The sequence below is a fragment of the Phlebotomus papatasi genome, chromosome 2 (genome assembly GCF_024763615.1).
Source record: "Phlebotomus papatasi isolate M1 chromosome 2, Ppap_2.1, whole genome shotgun sequence".
NCBI classification, from domain to species: Eukaryota; Metazoa; Arthropoda; class Insecta; order Diptera; family Psychodidae; genus Phlebotomus; species Phlebotomus papatasi.
Genome location: NC_077223.1, coordinates 92299425 through 92315770, shown reverse-complemented (window position 1 = coordinate 92315770; position 16346 = coordinate 92299425). Strand labels below are relative to the sequence as shown.

The window sequence follows — 16346 nt, the reverse complement described above, 5'->3', positions numbered from 1 at the left end:
GCAATAAAACCAACAAAAGTTTATTTATACGAAGAAAGAAAAGAGAATAAAGAGTTTTGTAATATTTCAAATAAAGGAAAAATAAGCTTTTCATTCTCACCTGTGCCCTAACAGCTGCAAGATGTATTTGCTTGGCTCTGAGGTCAAACTTTTTCATCGAAATGTCTTCTTGCAATTCATTGGCTTTATTGTAAAGCTGACTCTCGAGGCCTCGCAATTGGTTACGAACTAGAGCATCTACTGAATCCTAAAATTATATATGTACAAAAAACAACTCTTCTAATTAACAATGTCAACTTTATATATTTTTTTTTGCTGCTCATCTCAAAAATTACCAGCAAGAAAGAATGAAAATCAAGGGGGAAATATCTGGTTAAGTGATTAATTAATTTCAAAGTAAATATATTCAGAATATCAAATTCTTTACTTTCCAAATCGGGGTCGCGGGGCTAGGACACCGAGGTTAACAGCAACAGCTTATGCCTGTCAATCCTCTGTCACTTCAGGAAGATGTTCGCGGTAGATCCCAAGACGCTCCGAGACAGAATCTTGAATTTGTTTCAAGCACCTTGTCCTATATCTACAGATCTTGGACAAGTATACTGAGGTCAAGGTTCGTCAACAATGTCTTGCAAATCTTTATTTACAAATAATTACAAATTTATATCTTTGTTCGATGCTCATGTCCCTCAAAGAAGAGTTCTGTTGAGGAATCCGAGAACGCCTTGGATGACTCCTTACATACTCATCGCGATACGTGATCGTGATAGGGCATTCAGGAACTGGAGGACGTCTGGTCTGCCCACTGATGGTGCTACCTTTAAGTGGCATCTGGGTTTCGGAAAAATCATAGTACTATTTCTGCCCTCTTAAAAGTCGAGCAAGATTTGACGTTGGCGCTGGATAAGTCCATGTTCAGTGTCCTTATTTTCCTGGATTTCTCTAAGGCTTTTGACAGCATTTCACATAGCTTGTTGTGTTATAAGTTGAAAGACCTTTTTGGGTTATCTAAATTTTCAGTGAAACTTATTGCCTTCTATCTTGCATCTCGATCGCAAATTGTGAGATCTGGAGAGAGTTCGGCTTCTGCTCTTGCTCTAACTCATGGAATTCCTCAGGGTTCCATATTGGGGCCAATTTTGTTCTCACTTTTTATAAATGATCTTCCACGTGTCCTTAGATATTGTGGATATCATCTGTATGCGGATGACCTACAGGTGTATTGTTCCGGGGATGTATGCCATTCTCTTTATACCTTTGAGGCCATTAATGACGATCTTTCCAGAATTTTTCAGTGGGTCAACTGCAATGGTCTCGTTCTGAATCCTGCTAAATCTCAAGCACTAATTGTACATACAAGGTGGAAGAATCCCGTTCCTCATCCTCTATTTCTAGGAAATGAGATTATTCCTTTTGCTTCGAAGGTCAAAAATTTGGGGATTATCTTCAATGAAACCTTTACTTGGTCTGACCATGCAGCTGAGATTTGCAGAAGGGTTTTTCATACCTTGCGTACCCTTACACGACGCCAAGTATTCACCCCACATGGCACAAGACTCCTACTTATTAGGGCTCTGGTAATCCCTCTCTTCACTTATGGGGCAGAGTTATTTTTCAGTTCCAGTGCTAAGACAAAGGATCGTCTGATTAGGGCATTCAACTCCTGTGTTCGTTATGTTTTTGGGCTTCGCAAGTTTGATCATATTTCTCCTTGGGTTAACTCCATCCTTGGTCTTCCACTTTTCCCTTATTTGGAGGCTCGTGCTGTTGACTTTGTTTCCCGATTATTGTTTACTGGTGGGCCACGGTATCTCGCGGAGTTTGTGGTGACTGGATCATCCAGTAGAACTTTGTGTCTCTGTGTGCCGAGTTCAGGGTGTCGCATTCTTCGCAACTCCCTGTTTGTAGAGGGAATTATTTTATGGAATAGCTACCTCGTGATCGGAAGAGGGAGCTTATCTTCAGATTTGTGACGGCAACGTACTCCTTAAATCCCAGACAATTAATTGTATAGCGACAATTATTGTACAGAGGGTAATTTGTCCTATATGGTAATCTAATAAATTAAATTCAATTGAAATCTCTAATTTATCTCCAATTAGAAATTTATCTTATAATTTTTCTTAAACTTAACCAGATATTTCCCCCTTGAAAACAACACATTTAAAGAGATAAAAAATTATCTCCATTGTCAAAACTTCAAAATTACAAGACAAAGTTTAATAAGACAAATAGAAAAAGGATATAAAGTGAAATGAGATTGAATGTGAGAAGAGAACATTTTTCTTCAATATTTTTAAATGTTGGGATTTTTCCTCTTTGTCTACCGTGTGATGAGGGTATAAAGTGTAAGGCAGGAATAAAAAAAAGAACTCACCTGAAGTTGTCTAATTTGCATCTCTAAGTCAGCAGCTTCTCGTTTGAGGGCTTCAAGCGAGGGTCGAACCTGAATTGAAGCACCTCGTTCCACCACCAATTCATTCCTCAGAGGCGGCGGAAGATTCTCCTGTAAAGAAAACTTTCCCATTGAGTTTTTGCTCCTGTTCTCCCACTCAAGTGGGTACTCCAGACGGATTTTCTTACATCGTATTCCTGGGCATCTTCAGTTTCGGGTCCGGGGGCTGGTTGGGGTGGAGCGAAGGCTTTCTTAGGAACTTTTGAGGGATTTGGAGGCAGCGGAAGGACCCTTGTAAAGTGACCGAGATCCTGTGGTCCAGACACCGACTTGCACTGATTCGACAGCCCATCGTATCTCTTTGCCTGTTCGAGTGCCTGAAAAATTAGACATCAACATTATTTATCTTCTGATCTCTCTCAGATAATCCAGGCACGTCTCCTGTCGAATCAAATTTGATGAAACTTCTAAGGCAATCACCCCGAAGGGGTTGGAATCTTCCATTCTTTGCAAAAGTTAATGTTAATTTACCATTGGAGTATTAATTACTTGAAGGTGTGTTTGTGAAATTAGTACCATCAATCTACGTTCTGAAGTTTATCAGTTTGGGATGAAAATTAATTTCCACACAACTTTCCAATTTGCAACATCAACAAAATATCGCGATGTTTGTTGTTGTGACAACTTTCTCAGTGGTATACTTCTTCAATTGCTTCCATTTGATTCGCTTTGGTCTTAAACAAGGTCGAGAAATTTGGCGGAAGTGGTGTACATGTGAGTTCTTGCAGCAATGTAAATAATTGCCCCTATTTTATCAAACCAAGTTAAATGTGATTGAGCTTTAAGTCTCAGAAGATCATTATGATAAACGACAAACTTCACATTATTCAATTTTCAGTATTTAATATGACGATAAGTACTGTGAAATTTTAAAGAAAAATCGTACTTAAATATTCATAAATATTAAAAGCAGATTAATTAGCAAACAAATTAATTTAATACAATTAAAGCTAAATGAAACTAAAATTAAGTTAATGTAGTTTATTTTAAAGTTTGTGTAAATCAAGACATGTTGAGGTCACCAAGATGCATAACCTGTAATTCCTCGAAAAGCCACGCCCACTAATGCTCATTCTTTCTACTCAAAGCCCTTAAAATACTTAGTTTCGCAAGATGATTAAAAAAAGTTTAAGGTTTAAAAATCATCTTGGGAAATTTATATATTATTTCATTATTAGTTGGAGTTAAAAATTCTGATCCTTATTTTTAATTCTAATTTGGAAGATGAAATTAAAATAGTTAGGGTTATCTGAATGGTTTTACTTCTGTCTATTTTGGTGATGATTTCATAATACTACGATTGAAGAAGACTTTGTCCCGAGTCGCGACTGGTAAAGTACTTGACTAACCTATATTCACCAGCCTTTCTTGAGGACTGTTTTTCTACCATCAAGATAATTTTGCAAACGCTTGAAAATGTGATAAATAGCTTTATTCTAAGTTCAGACAATACGGCGGGAACAATAGAACTTCTCATCTAAGCTCTCGAAGCTTCTGGAGCCTCGTTAATGATGTGTACGTCCTAGAGATATCTTGCGGTAAATAGTGATCCGACGTGATGGATATTCTATGAAAATACCTCTGGTGATAGACAGTGGAAATTTTGTTTCACCTCAAGAAGAAAAGCAAATTTTCTGTTTTCCCAGAGCTTTCGGTCCGAATTGGTCCACAACGCGTTTCCTATTGAGGCAATTGTGAGCATTTCTGGAGGGGAATTCTGTAACGTTCTGGCAATGCCATATAAAAAATTGGGTTCGAATTTTAGGAGAGCTTTTTCGAAAATGCGATTCTGTAGCCGTGACATTGCCATTTCAGCTCACGTGGCATTGTCAGAAGTCACCTATTTGAGATTTCTGGCAATTCAAATGACAATGAATTTTGTTAAACAAATCAACCAGGACGTACTGTATTTTCATAAAATCATCAAGTAAAGGGATTTCATTAAAAAAAGTCAATGAATTGCATTTTCGAACTCATATAAATTTCGTTCATATAAGTTTCGAACTCACGCATGACAATACCACGAAAATTACAGAATTCCACTACTGGTCGATTGTCTGCTTCAACCTGGTCATTTGTTTGGCCATAGACCAGCTCATAGTGGACTACTTCTTTCCAATTCAATTAGATTTAAAGGGTTCTCTCGAGACACTTCTTGTGATACCAATACATCTAGATTTTTCCTAAGACCAGAGGTCATATTCTTAAACATAACCAGTTATAAATGGTTACTGGTTAATTGAAAATTTAGCTATAGTTAAAACAGAATATCTCAAAAAACACTCATTTTTTTATTAATGCTTAAAACTTTCGCTTTCTTTAGGGAATAAGGCAAAATTATCTTAATAAAATATTAGATGAGATCATATATTCTGTCAGTAGAAGAGGTAAAAAGTTTGGAGTGGTATATCTCAGCTCCTGATGAACATAATTGGATGAGTGAACTATTGTTGGAAAGCTTGGTTCATTAGCTTTCAGAATCTGGTATATGTAATTGGCTATGGGTAAATCATGGTCATCCAGAACCATTTATGTCGAAGAAGACACTTTTTGCAGCGTCATTTTTGACCATCTACTGCTGGGACCAGGAGTGACCCACAATTCTCGCACTTGGACTGTTCGTTAGAGGAACTCAAAGGGTATAATTTGTGGAAGAAACTTTTTTTTTGGACGTCTTACTTTTTTTTATTCATCGACTTTTGCAAGAATTTTAACATTTTATACGCATAGAAAAAAATGACAGAAATCCTTCTATCTCATTTTCTGGACAAACTAATGAAGATATCGACTTGGAATGTTCTAAGTACTCCCCCATAAGTTGATCCAAGGAATCCAAATATCATATCAATTTCATCCCCACGTCTATCCTTCCCCTCCAGAAACCACTCTTTTAGGATTTTTGTAATTTTTTCCTTGCGTGTAAAATGTTAAAATTCTTGCAAAAGTCGATGAATAAAAAAAAGTAAGACGTCCAAAAAAAAAGTTTCTTCCACAAATTATACCCTTTGAGTTCCTCTAACGAACAGTCCAAGTGCGAGAATTGTGGGTCACTCCTGGTCCCAGCAGTAGATGGTCAAAAATGACGCTGCAAAAAGTGTCTTCTTCGACATAAATGGTTCTGGATGACCATGATTTACCCATAGCCAATTACATATACCAGATTCTGAAAGCTAATGAACCAAGCTTTCCAACAATAGTTCACTCATCCAATTATGTTCATCAGGAGCTGAGATATACCACTCCAATCTTTTTACCTCTTCTACTGACAGAATATATGATCTCATCTAATATATTGTGACGAATTTGCCCTTTTAAATGTCTAGGGGTTGTGAAATATCCAAGACAACCCCCCCCCCTATCTCCACAATACGTCTTTGGATCCCTCATAGCCCCAAACATCCATTTTTGGGGCGACAATTCCAGTATATGCGCTTAAGTGCGATTTTTACACTTAAGCCTATACTTCGGGAGGGCAACGTTCATGTCTTTGCAAGACATTGAAGGCAATGTCTGTGGAGAAGACAGAGAAGGAGGGAGTTTTAAATTACCCCTTTATGACCCAGGCAATTTGCCTGTGGTATCAATCACAGCGTGGTGAGTCGCCGGCTGTGTGAATGGGGAAGCTCCTGGGGTTGCAATAGCCGTGTCAACCCTTACCAGACACGCGCATCCCCTTGTTCCTGTGAATGGAGTCTCTACGATTCCACGGTTCAGGTTGAATCCGCCTGCCGTGAGAGAATTTAGCCGGGCGAGTCGCCTTGGGGATCAGCAGAAGTTGAGATGCAGACCCTCTTCCATAAGGGGATGTAACCTGAGGACCATCCCTTAAACACTGAGGACACTGAAGATGCCCCAATGACCGCCGGCAGCAATAGAGAGAGCTCTACACGGCAGTGGAATCGTCGGAGTTTGGGAGATCGATTCGGGCGAGTCGCCTGTGGTGCTTGCCATCAACCACCCTGATGCCACATCAACCCCTAACTACGTCTACAGAGGCCCCAAGATGGGTAATTCACGGAAATTATACCCAGACTGAGATTGTAAGTTGGGAAATAAATTATCACTAAGGAAAGCCACGATCTTTTTACTCCATGGAGGCCACGGATGGGTTTCTTTACCCCCTAGGGGGTAGTCGGTCCGCCAGGGTGCATTTGTTACAAGGGTGGGGGCTCCTCTACCCATATTCGTAACAATTGGCGCAGCCGGCAGGATTAAAGCACCCAGTGCTGGCGACCGAGAAGCTGCTGAATGTCCAGGGGAGGACACTGATGCAGATGTCAATTGACTCCCCTTGTTTGCTTCCTGGAATGTTCTTCCACAGCTTAAGAGAACTTCTGTCAACTCCGAGAATTACATCGTCATCCCTGCTGTGGTAATCTACCATGAGGCTTCTAGAGGGTGTGAGATGCTGGGATGTTCCCGGGCGACATTAGGAACCTTCTCATGCAACCCTGGATAATTCAAGCTGATGGATCATGAGAGTCTCAAGGCTTTCCACCCCTAAACATGTCTGGAGGCCCTCTGAGACTCTAGCGACACAAATTGGGATGACCAGACAGCCACTAGTTTTCTCAGAAAACTCAATTGGCTTGTCCACATTCCGCAACCCTAAGAAGTGCCGCCCTTTCTCTGGATAAAACCGATTTGTTCTGTCAACGGAGTGTGGGGTGATAAGGGCTAAGAAGTAAGTGATGTAAGTCTCAAAGGTTCTTCTTTTCGTCTGCAATTCACTGACCGTTCAGAGTGAGTTCCGCGCATTTGTCGCCATCCGCTGTGCCAGAGCAGTCACTCTCATGCCCCGTGGAAGATTTCGCTAATGGTGTGAGGTAAGTCAGGATGCCGATCTCCCCAACCACCCTTGGATGAAGCATTTTCCCCATTGAGTGGTGGAATGAGACTTTCGGCCTGGGTCTTGGCTCTCCACCGACATAGTCGATTATCCTTGGATCAGCATGCTTATTGGTGAATTATGCCAATGGCCTCGTAGATGAACTTTTAGTGCCGCGGTCTCGGACCAGAGTGACAGTGATAATGTTAGCGATATTCAGAGGATTCGTGAGACTGACGTGGACCTTCCTATTATCTACACCTTCCCCTTCTTGTCTGCATTTCATCGAATACCCAAATAGTCTTCCGTGCACCAGTCATTGCCCGTCGTGCCAGAGCAGTTACCTACATGCTTCCGGAAATATTTCGCTGGCAAAGGTGTGAGGTATGGCCGGACTGTCGATCTTCCCAACCACCCTTGGAAGAGCCATTTGCCCCAATGAGTGGTGGGATTATCCTGTCGACCAGGGTCCTGGCTCTCCACCGGCTAGGATAGAATTCTTGGAGTAGCATGTCCATTGGGTGAATGATGCCACTGAGCCTCACGGGAAGCATTGCCTTTAGTGCCGGAGTCGACGAGAATTGTCATGGAGATATCGGAGGAATGTGGAGGGGTTGTGGGATGCCCACGGCCTTTACTACTCAGAACCATCTCTGTGTCATACTTCGTGTTAACTAACCATCCACTCCCACTTCGTGAGGTAAAATTCATTACGTAATCCAGTCCAACATCGTGATCTCAAATATAATCAGCAAGGACATTCCCACTTTTTTCGAACATTATACCTAAGATCCAGATACTTCTTCACTCCCAATCATCACCGAGAATACCCAGCTGAGCTCATAAAACTATGGTATCTCAACCAAGTGCAAAAGGCTATTTCGTCATTTAAAACTTTTGTGTTCGATCGGGACGATCGAAGCTAACCTGGGGAGAATGTGACGAATTTGCCCTTTTAAATGTCTAGGGGTTGTGAAATATCCAAGACAACCCCCCCCCCTATCTCCACAATACGTCTTTGGATCCCTCATAGCCCCAAACATCCATTTTTGGGGCGACAATTCCAGTATATGCGCTTAAGTGCGATTTTTACACTTAAGCCTATACTTCGGGAGGGCAACGTTCATGTCTTTGCAAGACATTGAAGGCAATGTCTGTGGAGAAGACAGAGAAGGAGGGAGTTTTAAATTACCCCTTTATGACCCAGGCAATTTGCCTGTGGTATCAATCACAGCGTGGTGAGTCGCCGGCTGTGTGAATGGGGAAGCTCCTGGGGTTGCAATAGCCGTGTCAACCCTTACCAGACACGCGCATCCCCTTGTTCCTGTGAATGGAGTCTCTACGATTCCACGGTTCAGGTTGAATCCGCCTGCCGTGAGAGAATTTAGCCGGGCGAGTCGCCTTGGGGATCAGCAGAAGTTGAGATGCAGACCCTCTTCCATAAGGGGATGTAACCTGAGGACCATCCCTTAAACACTGAGGACACTGAAGATGCCCCAATGACCGCCGGCAGCAATAGAGAGAGCTCTACACGGCAGTGGAATCGTCGGAGTTTGGGAGATCGATTCGGGCGAGTCGCCTGTGGTGCTTGCCATCAACCACCCTGATGCCACATCAACCCCTAACTACGTCTACAGAGGCCCCAAGATGGGTAATTCACGGAAATTATACCCAGACTGAGATTGTAAGTTGGGAAATAAATTATCACTAAGGAAAGCCACGATCTTTTTACTCCATGGAGGCCACGGATGGGTTTCTTTACCCCCTAGGGGGTAGTCGGTCCGCCAGGGTGCATTTGTTACAAGGGTGGGGGCTCCTCTACCCATATTCGTAACAATATTAACCAGTAACCAGTCAAAAATTTATTTGATTACGCTCTTATGCAAAGGATTCCAAACTTCTTTCTGGTTAATCTTCAGTCCTTAGACAATAAACTGATTGCTCAAGTGCCTGTTCAACTCGATAATTTCCGTGATTTTATTGACATTTTCGACAATGGCCTAGCAGACCGTGCTTTATCTTTCACGTCCATTTTACTAAGACGGAATTGTTTGAATCATTATTTTACCGTGTCAACTGATACTATATTAGATCCAAAAACTTCATATTTTTTGGCTGCTTGCATCGCCTTAGCTTTGTCGTAGTAATAGGAGAAGTAGGGCACCTTTGAAATGATGTACCTTAAAATTGAGCTTTTTTTCCTATTTTCCTCAGTTCCATTTCAAAGTGGGAGAAAAAACTTCATTTTTAAAGTTGCCCCATTTCAAAAGTATCTCACTTCCCCCTACTGAAGAGCATATTGTATTTCCTATTGTTTTACCTTCATCTTCGAAAGCTATAACATAGAACTGGCTTCACTAAACACAAAACTGTCGAAGAATTTTTTTGAAGAGTGTAAACCGTTTAGTATGACCCGATGACATTTAAACAGTAAACAGTAAAAACAGTAAAAAAAACGTGTAGCAGACAGGATTCAGGACTTTTTACTTAACCATAAGGTAATACAAATTTTGAAAGTATTTGATGCGGTGTACACTTCTGTTTTCCACTTGTATCTCCCTTGAATTCTTTTTATAATTCCTGTAACTGTAGGGCTCCTTGAAACTTTGCTATGCAAAAAGTAAAGTGTTAATGTGACCATGGCACAATCTTCTCTAAATTGGAGTATTTGGTGACAATAACGAGGTGAATCTTATGAGAAATCTCAAGTAATACACAAAAAGGAAAGAATTTTGTCACCACAACCACAAGGCTCTCTAATTGGGTTTGCTGTTATGCCAGGAAGGAAAGCTCCAGGAGCAAATTACTCACTTTCGAGATGGTGACTTGAAGGAAAAGCTGTGTATCATGGAAGGAAAATTTCCCCGTTCTTTTCATTTCTCTGAGCAAAATTAATTGGTGGCTTTGTGGGGACGATGCGATTTTCATGTCATTGGTGTTGTCATGAATTATTCATGAGATGTATTTCAGTGAAAATTTTCTCTACACATTCTCTCTTTTTTTTCGATCTTCTCTAAAATATTGTGCTTCCTTTTCAAACTTTTGGGATTTTCCACATACCCCTTAAAGGTTCAATCAGTTTACCGTAAATTAAATGGGTAAGGGAAAAGAACATCTTTCCACATTGTGTTTTTTCCAATATTCTAAAGATGCGTGAAAATGAACAATATCTAAAAATGAATGTTCTATTTTTAGAAAATATAATAGCTAAATTAAATATTTATCGTAACATCGCGGATAAAAGTAAAAAAAAGGCTTTTCCACTGACGCGTGCTGCTACCTCTTCATATCTTCAATTATATTATAATTTATTCAAGTGATTCCTCAACCTTTTCCCAATTTATTTATCATTCAATCCACCCACTTATATGGAATTTCCTTCACGATAAAATTCAAAATACTCAATGGCATTCTGTTGGTTTAAAAATAAACCCATCTAACCAGACACTGTGACAGACTAAGTGGATGCATATCGTTGAAAAGTAACAATTTCTGCAATATATTTTTGAGTTCTATTTTAAACCAACAAATTTCATCGATGAGAGTGTCCCAAAAAAAAAAGCTTTAAAAATTTTCCATTTTTTAAAAATGGCAAATCAATTATTCCATCGGAAAATTCTTTCAAAGTAAATTACTTTGTTCATAATTTTTGCATAACGACTCTCAATTCCATGAAAATGGTTAATTTTCTGTTTATTAGCAAGCAAGCAAAAAATTAAAATTAAACTCGTTTCGAGTCAACAACAATCAAATCACAATTTGTTAAAATATTCACGATTCTGGGTAATCTAGGGTATTCTTAACCAGAAAATGAAATTTATATTTTCATTTTCCAAACTCATTTCACATGCCTCATCAAATGTTACATATCTGAGCTATTTACTCTACCTATTGATCATTTTTTAGCACATTTTCAGATGAGAAAAAAGTGAAGAAAAATATTCATAGAGCAATTTAAACTGTAGTGAGATTTATTGAGGGTTGTGCAGAAGGATTCAGATAAAAAGGTGAGTAAACATAGTGAAAAAGAATTCTTCTAGGAATTTATTGAATGCCAGAAGGGAGCAAATGGGCCAACGGGGAAAAGTAATAAAATAGCAAGAAAAAAAAGTATGAAATTGCATCAATTTATGATATTTATTTTGCTCCGACGACCAAGTTGTGAAAGCACGTGAATCATTGAAATGAATTTTGAACTTGAATGGTAAAATGTGCACCTTGTGCTTTTCTTTTTGGTGTAATTTCCATTTCTGAAATCACCATCTGGGATTGCAGAGAAATGAAATAGTGGAAAAATAGTGAATAGCTGTACAGCGAAAGTAAATCTTAGCTTAAAGCTTTATTAAAGACTCTTCTTTAGAGACTATGCAATTTTGTAATTGTAAATCGTGTGGCACAAATTTTTTCCCACTGTGGCATAAGTTTTATCCAATTGTGGTATAAATTTTATCCCACTGTGATGTAATTTTTATCTCACGGATGATAAGTTCCTTCTCATTGTGGTATAAGTTTCCTCCCAATTTGATATAAGATTTTATCCCAATGTGGTATAAGTATTATCCAAGGGGGAAATATTTGGGTGAAAATGTGTACACCACTTCCAGGCACTTCCACGTTTTGTACAAAAGATGCCTTCTCGCTTCCAAAACTTCGCAACACTTTCGAAAATGTGGCAATACTTCCAACACTTCTTGCACTCCCATGCACTTCTTATTTTAAGAAATCAGAAATTTGTTTAATCTGATGAACAAATTAGGAAGACTTTTAAAAAAATCCCAAAAAATTCAATTTTTATACATATTTTAAGAATTTTTCTTATATTTTGATTTTCTAGCGCCAGATGAAGGGCTCTATGAAGGGGTATCAATATATTTTGAATTTTCCCAAGAGACTAGTGAAGCTACTTTTGGAAAAAATACATCCAAGCTTCTCTAAATAGCGGAAATACGATATAATTATTGTTTTCCAACATTATGCCCAATTTCTTCAATTGTCATTAGACCTTTCCAAAATTAGTGTAATATAAAATATTACAAACGCATCTTTTCGTCCTTCATTTGGTAAAAGTTCTGAACTGAGTGTTTCCTCGGAAAAATTTCAACACAATTAAGCTAATAATAAATTTGAGTGTATTTGCTTTGAGTGTATTTGCTTTGATTGTATTTTGCACTCCCACTTCCAAAGACTTCCAAGCACTTCATTTTCACCTGTACACCACTTCCGACCCTAATATCTCCCCCTTGGTATTATCCCATTTTTCTATCAATTTTATTCCATTGTGGTTTAATTTTATCCCATTGTCACATTTAATGAGAAACATAGGAGATACTTAGTCATTACGAAGCACGGGTTCGTAAGAAGCATGGGCAATGGGCACCTTCCCCTAATAGGGTAAAATCTTTCAAGAAAAAACACAATTTTAAGAGATCATTCGTCTAAGTACGATAATACCTTATAAAGTAATTGTAGGTCAGTACTCACCTTCGTGGAGATGGCTTCGGCACCTTGGAGGACAGCTTCAGAGATGATGGAGCAGAGATCATTGTAAATGTCTTCGAGTTCCAGCAATAGTTGCGGCAGAGTTTCACAGTGGTAAGCCTCGAGCATCGCATTGGTTGCATGCAACTGTTGCACGTAAGCATTGTGGGAGTCGATGTAGAGAGTCAGAGAATGTTGTGTAGGATTCGAACGGTGAGCCACAAAGCTCTGTTTGTAATCCATTCGACACTACCATGAAAAGAGAGAGCACAAGTAAACAAAATGTTAGCATATAGAAAACTCTTTCAACTGTTGCTCCACCATAGAAAATGTAGAGGATATTGACTACGAGAGCTGACGATAGTGCGGCAAAAGCAAATCACAGATTAATTGAAAAAGTACGTATTTTTTTGTGCTTCACTAAACAAACTCCCATTTGACTGTTCTCCCACACAATTGGGTAGAATTGCACGAAAAAAAACGAATAGAGAAGTATTAGAGGTGTTAGTAATCCAAAGTTGTCCACAATCCCATGTAAGACTTTCAGTGTTAAGGAATTTGTGATAACCAAGGGGCATTCCAGTGACAAAGACACAACACAAATTCAATTTTGAAAATATCAAAAATAACATTTGAATATCGATAATTTTTTGTAAATAATAAGAATATTGCAAATATTGTTTGCACTTTAGTGAATAATATAAATATTTTTTTTGGGAATATTGCGAATATATCACGAATAATTTGTGAATATTGATAATTTTCTATGAATATTCTAAATACCGCGAACACTTTATAAACAGAGTATTGTAAAAATTACGAATATCATGAACATTACCTCACACAGTCATTATTTGTACTGCGAATAATCTGATTTTGCGAAGATTGCGAAAATCGTGACTTTAGCTATGAATATTGTTAATATATGGATTAGTGAAAATTTACTAAATTTTGTTAATTGACAAATTATTATTGTAAATATCAAATGACTATTGCACTAAATCGCTTATGCTCTTGAAAAATATTATAAATACTTAATTGCGAATATTCCAAATATTTTGTGAATATCGCAGACACTTAGAAAAATAATCGAGTAAAACTTACTCGAATCGATGTTGCATTAATTCTTTCTCGTTGTTATTTTCGATTAATTATATTTTAGAGTTGCCTTTATTTGTATTTAGGTGTAATATTCGGAAAAGTTGTTTCAATAATTTTTTCCTAAAATTTACGTGACAAAAGAGTGTAAATTCTTTTTAAGACTGAAAATAACTCGTTTTAAGAGTTAAAATAATTCGTTTCAAGAGTTAAAAAAATCGTTTTTTAGAGTTTAAATAACTCTTTCAACCCCCAAAATGAATACGTTTTGCAATTTTATGTTTTTTTTAATTTTATCATTTTCTTCTTTTAATATTTTCTTGACCTCAAGTTCCTTAAATTCCGAGCGAAATATCACGTATGATGCACGCACATGTCTTCATGAAACAACACTGTTAGGCATATTTCTAGTTGATGTTCCATATGAACTTTGTCACACGAAAATCTTCTTGACTGAAGTATATTCTTAAAACGAAAACACTTAAGCATATACTTCAGTCGAGATGAAATTTTACATAGAAAAAGTGTAATAATTACATCGATATCCGACGAATTAATTCAACTCACATGAAGAGTTGTTTCATCTCTATTTACTAAAATTTACAACGAAAAAGAGTAACAATTACATCGATATTCGTAGAGTTAATTCAACTCTGCCATAGAGTTGTTTTAAATTTTTAGGGTTTTCCTTAGTGTATGAATATTTTGAAAGTCATTAGGATTATTTTCAAAATTGCAAAAGTACTGTAAATACTCATTAAATATTATAATAATAGTGGCAAAAGTGAACACAAAATATTCATTTTGCCCCAGTTAATTGCCCCTTGATGGATAACCCTGAATTAATCTCTTTTTCTTCCTTCCAATTCTGGAGCACTTTGTCATGACACTCGATTTGCGTCACTGATTCCGGAAATCCTATACATTAAATCGAATGGGATTTCCATTTTATCTCTCCCAAGCACATACTTGAATAGAATTTTCACTTACTTTTGATAATTTTTCCTCAGTCTTTGCGATAATTGTGTCAAATGATTCCCGATGTGTAAAAATTTTTCTACTTTGCACTTTCCTGTGGAACGACCTCTCCAGCAAGGGCCGAGCAACCTGAAAATTAAAGTCAAATTTTATTACTAAATTTAAATTAAAACCTTACGATAAATATAATGATGATGCATTCAACAATAGCAATTTAAGAGCTTTCAATAAAAGCTCTTGATTGGATAATAAATAATCTATTATTTATTACTTACAAATAAATGAAATGTGAAATGAATTTGACAATTTATTTTTATAACAATCCATTAGCCTGCAGTATTGGCCATTTAATAACTTTGATTGAATATATTCGTCGAATAATAATCTGTATTATTTGACACTTCTGATTTTTATATTTAGAGGGATTATCATTTTATTCACAGCGCATAATATTCTCAATAAAACAATTTTGAAAATTAAACAAATATGAACATTTTTATTTAAGCCTACGTTATTTAAAATTTCTTCTAGAAATAACAACATCAAATTTTTTTTTATTTTATTAGTTAACTTTGCAAGGTATTTGGACCTTATCATTTCACACAACAAATCATAACATTGCTCTATCAGGTACGACGCATCGGGAGGGGAAGTGATTTGGTGACGTCAGTGTAAATCGAGCGAATCGAGAATTTACAGTGTAGCAATTGTTCCATTTGTCGTCAGTTAACTTGCTAAGCTATTTTTTTTCTCTGTTCGTAAATAAAATGTGCAAATTGGTGGTAATTTTGTGCAGGAATGGCTACCATCAGGATATTAAACGATAAAGGTGAGTTGCAAAGAGTGGAAAAGACCAAAACCATCAAGTGATCAATGTTTCTTTGTTCAGGAAATCCAGAGAAAAGTGGCTAAAGGAGTGTTTGTGTTGCGACTGAGATTCTCTACAATCAACAGCCAATCCAGCAAGTCCAGGATCATGAGGAAGCTGGTGGTGTTCCTCCAAGACCACCCCAACAGGAAGGTTCAAAAGTGGAAGCTGCGATAAAGCAAATTCTGCGAGAGATAAGCATATGAAAATCTCCTATTTGCCAATAATTTCTTCCGGAAAGAAGACTTCCACAGTCTAATAAATTTCTGATCAAATGGGCAGATTCGAAGATCTATTGGACTTCAAGGAGAGGAAGGAGTAGGAAGGTATGATCTTAAATAAATCATTTTTCTGTAAATCATTGTGAACAAATTTGCGAAAATTTGTACAAAAGAAGTGTATATTTTTTTCTTTTCTAATATATTCTTTCTGTCTTTGCAGATTTCCTCAAACTACTTTCAAATATTTCAATTTAAACCCACCAAATACTGGAAAAATCAGCAAAGAATATTTTCAAAATTTCAACACTCTGTATTAAAATTTATTTAGTATTTTCCTGAGTGACTGTTAAGGAAAGAGTTAAAAGTGATCGATCATGCTCATCACCAAGATAATCACGATAATCCTTAGAAATAAACGGA

The 16346-nt window shown here is 37.6% G+C and overlaps 1 protein-coding gene across 7 annotated transcripts in view; it reads right to left on the bottom strand.

Moving 5' to 3' along the window:
- The window catches only part of LOC129802393 (uncharacterized), a 209251-nt gene that overhangs the window by 82691 nt on the left and 110214 nt on the right, over nucleotides 1-16346 (bottom strand). For all 7 annotated transcript variants that reach the window (XM_055848161.1, XM_055848164.1, XM_055848166.1 and 4 more), the window contains 5 exons: nucleotides 14850-14966; nucleotides 12765-13010; nucleotides 2584-2772; nucleotides 2378-2506; nucleotides 101-247 (listed from right to left, as the gene is read on the bottom strand). In XM_055848161.1, the coding sequence (XP_055704136.1) occupies nucleotides 101-247; nucleotides 2378-2506; nucleotides 2584-2772; nucleotides 12765-13010; nucleotides 14850-14966 (828 nt within the window). The remainder of the gene's footprint in view (nucleotides 1-100; nucleotides 248-2377; nucleotides 2507-2583; nucleotides 2773-12764; nucleotides 13011-14849; nucleotides 14967-16346) is intronic.